Source organism: Ursus maritimus, unplaced genomic scaffold (genome assembly GCF_017311325.1).
Source record: "Ursus maritimus isolate PB19 unplaced genomic scaffold, ASM1731132v1 scaffold_23, whole genome shotgun sequence".
NCBI lineage: Eukaryota > Metazoa > Chordata > Mammalia > Carnivora > Ursidae > Ursus > Ursus maritimus.
In genome coordinates this window covers 31,495,170-31,506,443 of record NW_024424786.1, presented here as the reverse complement: position 1 = coordinate 31,506,443, position 11,274 = coordinate 31,495,170, and the positions used below count along the sequence as shown (strand labels likewise).

At 38.1% G+C, this 11,274-nt stretch overlaps 2 protein-coding genes across 2 annotated transcripts; both read left to right on the top strand.

Moving 5' to 3' along the window:
* Positions 1 to 400: 400 nt before the first annotated feature.
* Positions 401 to 1,352, top strand: LOC103672378 (olfactory receptor 4C5-like). Its single transcript, XM_008701080.2, has one exon. It carries the CDS (start codon positions 423 to 425, stop codon positions 1,350 to 1,352), a length of 930 nt encoding a protein of 309 aa, XP_008699302.1. The 5' UTR covers positions 401 to 422.
* Positions 1,353 to 9,222: 7,870 nt separating this feature from the next.
* LOC103672287 (olfactory receptor 4C45-like) lies at positions 9,223 to 10,143 on the top strand. The gene has a single exon (XM_008700951.2). The coding sequence runs from the start codon at positions 9,226 to 9,228 to the stop codon at positions 10,141 to 10,143; it is 918 nt and encodes a 305-aa protein (XP_008699173.1). The 5' UTR covers positions 9,223 to 9,225.
* Positions 10,144 to 11,274: the final 1,131 nt, after the last annotated feature.

Here is an 11,274-nt window from a genome sequence, read left to right as displayed (position 1 = left end):
AGCCTCTCAAGAATTCAAGCCTCTGCCTCTCCTCTGGTCCTAATCTCATTCTGGTTTTCCTAGGGGAGTAAATACTATGGCACTTATTCAGAGAATATTCACCCATGTGCAATTGCAGGAAGGGACCTACATTTGTAAAACTGTATTTCCGTATACGGATGAGTGTATGTGTGAATGTGTGTGTGCACATGACTGTGTGTCTGAGTCTCTCAGAGGATGAGGAGGCTAAGTGTTCATTCTATAACTAGTAATAAGTCCCAACTTTAATTCTGAGTTCATCTACTTGGGGTTACCATAGTCTTACAGAAAACAATCCTGACAGAGATGATTTGCTTCATCAAATGTTATCTGCCACAACTGCAATCCCTGTGCTATTCACAGACAAGTCAGTTATCCGATACCAACGCGGACTCACAGAACAAATGAACAACGTGACCGAATTCATCCTGCTTGGCCTGACACAGAACCCAGATGTGCAGAAACTCTTGTTGGCTGTGTTAGTAGTCATCTACTTTCTCACTGTGGCAGGCAACCTACTCATTGTCGTGACAATCACCACCACCAGAGCCCTGGCCTCCCCCATGTATTTCTTTCTGTCCTTCTTGTCCTTCCTAGACACCTGCTGCTCTTCCACCATGGCTCCCAAAATGATATTTGACTTACTCACTGAAAAGAAAACTATCTCCTTCAGTGGGTGCATGACTCAGCTCTTTGCAGAGCATTTCTTTGGAGGAGTTGAGATCATCCTGCTCACGGTGATGGCCTATGACCGCTCCCTGGTCATCTGCAAGCCCCTACGCTACAGGCTCACAATGAACAGGCAAATGTGTGGCCACCTGGTGGCCATGGCCTGGGCTGGGGGATTCCTTCATGCTCTGATTCAAATCCTTTTTATACTCTGGATGCCTTTCTGTGGCCCCAATGTCATTGACCACTTCATCTGTGACCTTTTCCCTCTGCTAAAACTCTCTTGCACTGACACTCACATCTTTGGACTTTTTGTTGCTGCCAACAGTGGACTGATGTGTCTGCTCATTTTTTCTATTCTTATCACCTCCTATGTCCTCATCCTTTATTCCCTAAGAACTCACAGTACTGAAGGACAGCGTAAGGCTCTGTCCACCTGTGCCTCCCATGTTACTGTAGTTGTCCTATTCTTTGTACCCTGTATATTCGTGTACCTTCGGCCTATGGTCACCTTCCCCATTGACAAAGCAGTGGCTGTGGTTTATACTATGATAACACCCATGCTAAACCCTTTAATCTACACCCTCAGAAACTCAGAGGTGAAAAATGCCATGAGGAAGCTCTGCAGCCACAGAGTAATTCTTGGTAACTATTCATGTGACTAGAGAAGAAAAAAAGCACAACTTAATTCATCTTTTAAGAATAAGTTAAATGGAAAGGATGATGGTCTTGAAGTGAAAATACGTGGTTTAAGTTTATTATGCTCCCTGTGCTTTCTGTAATCTTTAATGGTTCCTCTTTCATATCAATATTTGATTAACTGATGACTAAAGTCTCTTCCAATTAGAAACCTCTGCATTTGCAAGTTATTGATCAAAGGGACATTGCAAATCAGCATGATATTGTCACAACCTATAGAAAACCTCTGAGTATGTGTATTCACTGGAACAATTCTCTGTAAAGCTTTGGGTATAGATTACGTAACCAATTAGACAATAAAATATTTCAATGAAAGGCATAATGTGTAAATATTTAGCTAAAAATGCATAGTTTCAATCCCAACTATGTAGTCAAACAATATTTATTATGATGAGAAATAAAGATCAACCAGAAATGAATGAGTTTTAAAAATGAGAGAGGATTCATCCCAAAATTAATGATGCCTTATTGCACAATTCCACGGGCACCAGTTACACTGGAATCTGGGCTCTTCCTAGAATAAATTATGTTCTCTGCCTAAAGCCAAAAGGATATAAAATTCTTCCAAGTACAACCAAAGAACAATCATGCACATGATTCCCAGGCAGAAGATAACTGGAGGAACATTTTTCTGTCAAAGACATACTATACACCACTTCACCCCTGAAGGAGCTGTAATTACATGGATTTCTGCCTTAGCTAATAGAAACAAAAGTATCTAGCACAAAAGAGAGAGTTAATGGTAATTGCGTAAGCAAGACAGAAAGACTACGCATTCAAATTTAAATGACAACCTTAAGACAATTGCAAAGCAATGCAATGGGAAGTATTCTGAGATACAGACACAGATCATTCTAAGAGAAAGAACTCAAATAAAAAGTTTCAAATTTGACCCAAGACAAAAGTTCTCCAAAACAGAGAAAGAGAGAAAATCATGAAAGCATATCAATACCAAAAATCACCAAGACACAAAGGAAGGTGGTAAGAAAGGAAAGGAGGGACAGAAGAACTACGGGACACACAGAGCACAAAATGGCGGGACTTACCTATAAATAATTCCTTTATATGGAAATGGGTTAAACTCAACAGTCAAAAGACATACAGTGACTCCATGGATTTTTTGACCTACTAAATGCTGTCTACAAGAGACTCACTTAACATTTAAGGGCACACATTGTCTCAAAGTGAAGTGATGAAAAAAGGTATCCCATCTGAACAGCAACTAAAAGAGGGCAGGACTATACCTATGCCAGACAAAATAGTCTCTAAAACAAAAATTGTCATAAATAAAGACATTATAAAATGATAAAAGGGACAGTTTACAAGGAAGATTTAATAATTATAAATATTTATGCACCCAACAGAAGACCTAAATATATCAAGCAAATATTAACAGTTATATAGGAAGAAAGAGACAAAAACACATTAATAGTAAGAGACTTCAATGCTCCACTTTCAATGATGGATACAACATATAGACAGAAAATCAATAAAGACCCAATGGACTTGAACAGCACCGTTAACCAAATAGACCTAACAGACATATATAAAACGGTCTTTCCAATAGCAGTGGAATATACATTCTTCTCATGTGCACATGAAAGATGATGCAGGGAGATCATGTTAGGTCCCAAAATAAGTCTTGAAAAATGTAAGAGGATTGAAATTATACAATGTATATTTTCTGAACACAATGAAGTGAAATGAAATCAATAGCAGAGGGAAAACTTGAAAATTCACAATACATGGAACTTAAATATCACATTATTGTGCAACCTATGGGTCAAAGAAGAAATCTAGAGGGGAATTAGAAACATGTCGAAACAAAATTTAAAACTATACACCAAAACCTGTGCGATGCAGCAAAACCAATACTAAGAGGGAAATTTATAGCAATGATCACCTACATTGAAAAAGATCTCAAGTAACCAAGGAGTATTCCTCAAGAAATGAGAAGAAGAACTAAGTCCAAAGTTAACAGAAGAAGGAATTAAAATTACAGCAGATAAAGGAAAGAGAAACTACAAACTCAATAGAAAATTATAAATGAAAATAAAAGTTGTGCTTTAAAGTAAAACAAAACTGACAAACTTTAGCTAGACTGAGAAAAGATCACACATAAAGAGGGAATATTAAAACTCATCATAGAAATAAAAGGGTTACAAGATACTACTACAGCCATGCACTAATAAATTGGATAAACTGGAAGAAATAAATTCATAGGAACATACATTCTACCAAATCTGAAGCGTGAAGAAGTAGATAATCTGAATAAACCAATAAAGAGCAAAGAAATCAAATCCATAAGGAGAAGCCTTCCAAGAAAGAAAAGCCCAACACCAGGGGGCTTCACTGGAGAAATCTGAAAACATCTAAAGAAGAATAAATACCCATGCTTCTCAAACACTTCTAAAAATTTGAAAAGGAAAAAATACATCTGAACTTGCTGTATAAGGGCAGAATTAATGTTACCCGAAAGAGAATGAAATACTTAGAAATAAACTGAACAAAAACTTAAGGAATTTGTAAACTGAAAAAGACAAAACATTTATAAAAGAAAGTAAAAACAAAAAGAAAGGCAAATAAATTGAAAAATGTCCTGTGTTCACGGATTAGAAGAATCAACATTGTCAAAATGTCCATACTATCCAAAGTGATTTAGAGTCAGTACAATCCCTATCAAAATCCCAGTGGAATTTTTCACAGAAATTAAAAAACAATCCTGGGGCACCTGGGTGGCTCAGTCGTTGAGCATCCAACTCTTGGTTTCAGCTCAGGTCATGAATTCAGGGTCCTATCTCAAGCCCCATGCCAGGCTCCTATCTCAATGAGGAGTATCCTTGAGATCTCTCCCTCTCCTTCTGCCCCTCCCCTCACTCACTCATGTTCTCCTCTAAAATAAATAAATAAACCTTATAAAAAAAAAATCCCAACATGCATGTGGAACCACAATAGACTCCGATAGCCAAAGAAATCTTAAGAAAGAAGAACAAAGTTGGAAACATCACACTTCTGATTTCAAACTATATTACAAAGCTATACTAACTAAAATTACATGGTACTGGCATAAAGACAGAAATAGAGACAAATGCACAGAATAGAGAACCCACAAATAAACCCATGTATATTCATATGGTCAACGGATCTTTCACAAGGGTGCCAAGAATACACAAAGGGAATAACTTCTTCAGAAAACGGTGCTGGGGAAACTGGATATTCACATGAAAATGAGTGGAATTGAACACTTATCTTATATCTTCACATAAACCAACTCAAAATGGACTTAAAATGGAAGCCCTGAAACTGTAAAACTCTGAGAAGAAAACATAGCAGGAAATCTTCACCACATTGGAATGGCTATGATTCCTTGGTATAACGCCAAAAGAACAGACAATGAAAGCAAAAGTAGACAAATGGGAATACATCAGACTAAAAATCTTCTGTACAACTAAGGAACAATTAACAGAGTGAAAGGACAACCTACTGAATGGGAAAAAAATATTTGCAAACCAGACGTTTAATAGAAGGTTAATATCCAAAACAGACAAAGAACTCATACACCTCAGTAGCAAAAATTGCCCAAATTAAAAATAGGCCAAAGATTCGAATATACATGCCCGAAAAGAAAATATACAAATGGCTGACAAGTAAATAAAAAGATGATCAACTTTACTAATCATCAGGGAAATACAAATCAAAACCACAGTGAGGTATCAATTTACATCTCTTAAAATGGCCAGTATCAAAAAGACAAGAGATGACAAGTATTAGTAAGGATGTGGAGAAAAGGAACGCTTGTTCACTAAGGGTATGAATGTAAATTCGTACAGTCACAATAGAAAACAGAATGGAGGTTCCTCAAAAAATTAAAATAAAATACCATATGAGCCAACAATCCCACATCTGGGTATTTATCCAACACTACTGAAATCAGGATCTCAAGGAATTCTTGGCCCTCCTATGCTCATTTCAGCATTATTCCCAATAGCTAAGATGGGGAAACAGCCTCAACGACCATCAGCAGATGCATATCCTTAAAACAACAGTGTAGTATATATAGACATGGAATACTTTTCAGCCTCAAAAAGGAAGGAAATCATGTCATTTGTGACAACATGGTTGAAACTTGACAGCATTACTCTAATTAAAATAAGCCAGTGATAGAAGAAACACTGCATAATTCCACTTAAATGAAATCTTTCAAAGAGTCCAACCCAATGAACCAGAAAGCAAACTGTGTTTTCTGAAGATGGGGGAATGGAAGAAATGAGCAGTGATTGTTTAAAGGATATGGACTTTTAGAATGGGAAGATGAAAAATTCTGGAGACACTTGGTGGTGATGTTTGCACACAATGTGAATCTAGTTAATGACACTGAACTAGACATTTGAAAATGGTTATGGGCACCTTGGTGGCTCAGTCAGTAAAGTGTCGGCCTTCCGCTCAGGTCATGATCCCAGGGTCCAGGGATTAAGCCCCTCATCATGCTCCCTGCTCAACAGGGAGTCTGGTTCTCCCTCCCCCTGTGCCCCCTGCTCATGCTCTCTCTCTCTCACACACTTTCTCTCTATCTAAAATAAATATACAACCCTTAAAAATTTAAAAAAAAAGGAAATGGTTAATATGGCAATTTTTATATTATGTATATTTTATCACAACTTTTAAAAAAAGAGGAGGGAAGGGACAGACTGTGAGTGAGCAAAGTGTCAACTGTGGAGGACAGGGCTGAATGCACTGTTTCCATTTCTGTTTTGGGACTTCACGAGTGTAGCAGTTTCCTTAAAGGTAAAGGTTGATTTTTCCAAGGTGATTCTGTGCAGGATTTCTTCCAGGTCTTCAACACCTTAGAAACTGAGGGAGAGAAGATTATAGTGGAGCCTCCTTTCTATACTGTTTCCACCCTCTACATCTAAACGTGTTTATATATAATGTTTACCTTGCTGTGATTTTCTCACTGCCTACCATGTGGAAGCACTGCTCTTTACTGTAAATCTCCACAATTCCTCTGTGTGGGATAGAGAGAAAACCTATATTCCCATGAAAACACCATGAGCATCTTTCATCTAGATACACATGGAAAAGATGACTCCTAAATTACCCAATCTTTGGTAGCTGAGAATTCTGCGATCTGACTCTCCTTTGTCAGCCACTAATAAAAAAGTCAGCCTCCCAGAGTAACATGGCACATAACCTTGAAAACTGGAGCTTCCATTCCCAGGACACCTAAATATTTAGAACAGTCACATTTTCAGAGAGAAATCTATTCTCTGAACTGTGACCTGTGCCTAAAATCAACCCCTATTCTATACCAGGCTCAACAATGTCAAAATTAACAACAGAGCCCTATCAGGAAGCTTTCCAACTTTTCTTGCCAACATACCAACCCAACCTATACCCAGAGACACATGTTTCACCAAAGTGCAACTGCACTTCTAAAACTGGCCTCTAATGATGCTTGTGGGGGCCAAGTAGGAGCAAATGAAAGACGGTGGCTGACGCTTCCAGCAAAGATTCCAACAGGACCAATTACTAATCCTCTGAGGACTTGAGAGGTCAATGCATTACCAAAGTGCAGGCACTTCGTGAAAGTCTATTTAAATAGTTCTCTACAGTCTATGAAGAAAGAATTACAGGATATTTAACTAAATGACAGAGGCAGAGCATATACCAACAAGCTTAAGATTCATATGGGAGACACTGCTCCCAAATTCAGGGGGTTAAAGGGAGGAATAAAAAAGAAATCTCTCCACACTGCTCATGCACTTGTTGGGAAACATATTCGGTAGGATTTGCAAAAAATATCTATACACTCAAGTGGATCCAATGCACTTCTACATTTTATAGTTCCATATACTAGCTTTTTCTGACTTTGAAGTTTTTTTCTTTTTTCCCATTATTTTTCCTTTAGATTAAATATGGTTCTGAGATCTGAGAAATATATGCATTTTGAAGATGTGTCTATACTTTCATAAGAGGCCAAGAAAGTGAATAGAAATTAAATCCTAGAGAATTGAAGTTTCTTAACTGAAACAGCTCATTTCTGGGTACGTTAGACTGACAATGAGAACCAAAATAAACTAAAATGACCAATTCTGGGGGAGTTGTCTGAGAGAGAATTGCAGTGCCAATTGTTAGTTGACAGACTGTATTTGCAGCTGTGGGGCTATGCCCTCAGCCGAAGAAATATGACTGGGTGCAATCTGAAAACCGTGGAATCCACAATCAACTGGATCCAGGTCAGTAATAACTAAATCTTTTTCCCCAAATTTTAAACAGTTTAACCTAATTTACCCAAATTATTTTCCCCAAATACTTTTTATAGCCAGATGCTGTGAACTGAAGGTGATCTGCTTCTCTAAAGATGACTCTGAACATGATGACAGGAACACATCAGTAGAAACGTGATCTGTAATCCTACCTCACCAGATGCTGTTGAGAACTAAGGGCACTTTTATAACATTAAGGTACACATGCATGTCGAAGTAGATTGCTTCAGGAGGTTTTTATATCTGATTATTTGAAACTGTTTCCCTCTTCATGACTTCCATACCGCCACACGGAGGTTGGAATTTGTGCATTAAATCTATTAAGGACGATGAAGCACGTAGTTCCACCCATAGCAGCCGTGGACAGAGAAGAAACCACTAAAGAGACTGAGCTTCCGGGAAACAAAAGATACTTTCCTAACCTTTACTGAAGCTGAAAGGCCATGATGCTGAATGCTGTGTCCAGAAACTTTTGAGGAAAAGTATGTCATTGTCTTTTGGCCGGGATAGGGAAAGGAGAAAGTGAGGGGGAGAAGGAATAAAATAGCCTATGATCATGCGTAACATGTACTCACTACTGGAAATCCAGGTACAGATCATCCAATCAAAGAATCCATTCCGGTATATATTCATTTTTCTACCAATTAGCAACAAACAATTTGGTTCATCTCAATTAACTTACGTCAAAAGAAAAACTTGTATCATCTTAGATAACATTTCTGTCTCAAAATAGGAAATTCAGGGAACCTCCATCATTCATTTAATTCCATTTGTAAAATGTGACTAGGTTTCTAAATCTATTCCAGAGCATTATTCTTTATGTGATAAAAGACCTATTGCACAGAAAATTCATTGAAGAAATACTGAGGACTTTTCAGGAACTGTGTACCACTGACATATCTGCATCCAAAGAGGTGAGAAGAGTGAGTATGTATCGGTCATGTTGAGTCAGACACAACATCCAGGGCTGTTGAGTGAGTGTGGCTCAAAGGGCTTTATAAAGACAGTTCCTTGGCATTCTGAAGGGGAGACACTGCATCTGCAGCTCTGTCTCTCTGTGTGCCTGTGCATTCATTTGAGAGAAAGGAATTAAACTCAAAGAACACTGCTGGTATAGATATAGTACGGATGGCACTTTCCTATGTGATATACACGTGACATCTGAAAGCATATGTTGTTCCTATAAACATATTCATGCCAATGGGCAAATATAACTTAAAAATAATTGTTACTGATGAAATCTGTCCAGAAACAGTGAATGAAAGCCATCAGTAAGGTTTTACAGCCAGAGTTTGAAAGTCAATTATAACTTAAAAGTTATAGTAAAACGTTGCGTTCATTCTGGCGTTTGAGATATGAATAAGAAAATTTAACCTCCTTGAATTCCTTTTTATAACTACCTACCTCCAAAGTGGTTGAAGTGAGAGGAAGGTGTGGTTCCATCAATCCCAGAGGCCTGGACTAAAGATGTGATGAAGATTTCACTGTTGAATTAAAAATACTACTCAGAATTTCTGATGGACAATCTGATCTTTCCCGATGGAACATAACCCAAGCTGACTCCAGGGAAAGGATGAACAATGTAACAGAATTCATTCTGCTGGGCCTGACTCAGAATCCACAACTGCAGAAAGTCTTATCTGCTGTGTTTTTAATCGCCTACTTGATCACACTAACAGGTAACCTGCTCATCTCAGTCACCGTCTTCATCAGCCCAGCCCTGGGTTCTCCCATGTACTTTTTTCTGTCCTACTTGTCCATTTTAGATGCTTTCTACTCTTCTTCCATTGTACCCAAAATGATCTTTGACTTGATCTCTGAGAACACCATATCCTTCAATGGCTGTATGACTCAGCTCTTTGCTGAACATTTCTTTGGTGGAGTTGAGATCATCCTATTAGTTGTCATGGCCTATGACCGCTATGTAGCCATCTGTAAGCCTTTGCATTACATGACCATCATGAGCCGATCTGTCTGTGCTTTCTTGGTGGGAATAGCTGGGATTTTAGGCTTTCTTCATGGAGGGATCCAGGTTTTGTTCATGGTGCAGTTGCCATTCTGTGGCCCTAATGTCATTGACCATTTTATGTGTGATTTAATACCTCTCCTGGAACTAGCCTGTACAGACATTCACACTTTGGGGCCCCTGATTGCTGCCAATAGCGGGTCACTATGCTTCCTCAGTTTTTCTATGCTGGTTGCTTCCTACATTGTCATCCTGTGCTCTCTGAGGACCCATAGCTCTGAAGGGCGTCGCAAAGCCCTGTCTACCTGTGCTTCTCATGTCACTGTTGTCATCTTATTCTTTGTACCTTGTTCATTCCTGTACCTGAGACCCATGACCTCCTTCCCTGCTGACAAAGCTGTAGCTGTGGTTTATACCCTAGTAACTCCCATGTTGAACCCTTTAATCTACACCCTCAGAAATGCAGAAGTGAAAAATGTCATGAAGAAACTCTGGGGACAGATAATGAAAACTGGTGATAAATGAGTCTCGGGATTAGAGTATTTACATAAAAATATCTAGTGATAGTGTAGAGAGATTTATTCCTCTTCTTAGTTGATTAAACATGGGACAGTCAATTATCCGGTCTGGAGCACATTTCTTCAGGGGCATATATATTGTGGGCAGGACCAACGTATACATTAAGGCACAGTACATATGGTGCTTAGAGCCCAGAAAAATTTTATGAGTCCTTGAAATGGTTTGATTTCTTTTAAAATGAGAAGATAAAAATGAATATAATCCAAGTCCAATTTGGAGTATAGGCATCATTATACAAACGCACTCATAAAATAGAATCTTTAACATTTTTTATGGAGGAGAAGGACTCATGAGGTCAAAATAGCAAGGGGCCACAAAGGTCATAACGTTGCTCTGATTGTCGGTAGGAAACACATAAGCAGCAACATTCTTGAACATTCTTTACACCCATCTCTACAGCTAGAATGAAGTTTTATTTTAAAGGTGGAAAAGTAACTATATAAAAAAAAACTATAGAAAGCCAGGGAGTCATCAAGAAGTATTTTCATCCAAATATAGGTTTTCTTAGCTTCCTAATTTTGAGAAGTTTAGAGATGCTTCTGCACCAGAGCAACTAAACTCTTTACTTGTCACAATCCCAGGAAGAGAACACTTGCACACAAAGGTACATTTTAAAAATTACATCACCACCATTCCCTGTAGTATGCAACTGTCTACAGAGAACTAGAGGCAGAATTGGCTGATGCAAAAGAAATACAAGTGATCAAATCTGTAGAGTTAAGGCAGAAAATATCTCCATGTTAAAGTCATATTTTAGACATGGACAAAGGAAGAGTCTGAACAGCTGGGGCAGGAAATGACCAGTGATGTAAGAACAAGTCTCGGTCACAAAACTGAAAAATGACCATGGATCTGGGTTACAGAAAATTCATAACATGGATAAATAAAATTCAAGGAACGATTCAGAAATATATGCTTTGAAGTCAGAAATTAAGAGCTTTTGATTAAATAGGCTTGATTTCTCATACTGTCTCCTACATTAATTAGCCTTCTTTATATAAGCAAGCAGCTTCATCTCTCTGGTTTTTTTTTTTAATCTGTAAGTGAAAATAGCATTACATACTCTCTTAAGTTGTA

Coding starts and splice junctions, on each gene's coding strand:
- LOC103672378 (XM_008701080.2), top strand. CDS start 423: ATGAACAACGTGACCGAATTCATCCTGCTTGGCCTGACACAGAACCCA.
- LOC103672287 (XM_008700951.2), top strand. CDS start 9,226: ATGAACAATGTAACAGAATTCATTCTGCTGGGCCTGACTCAGAATCCA.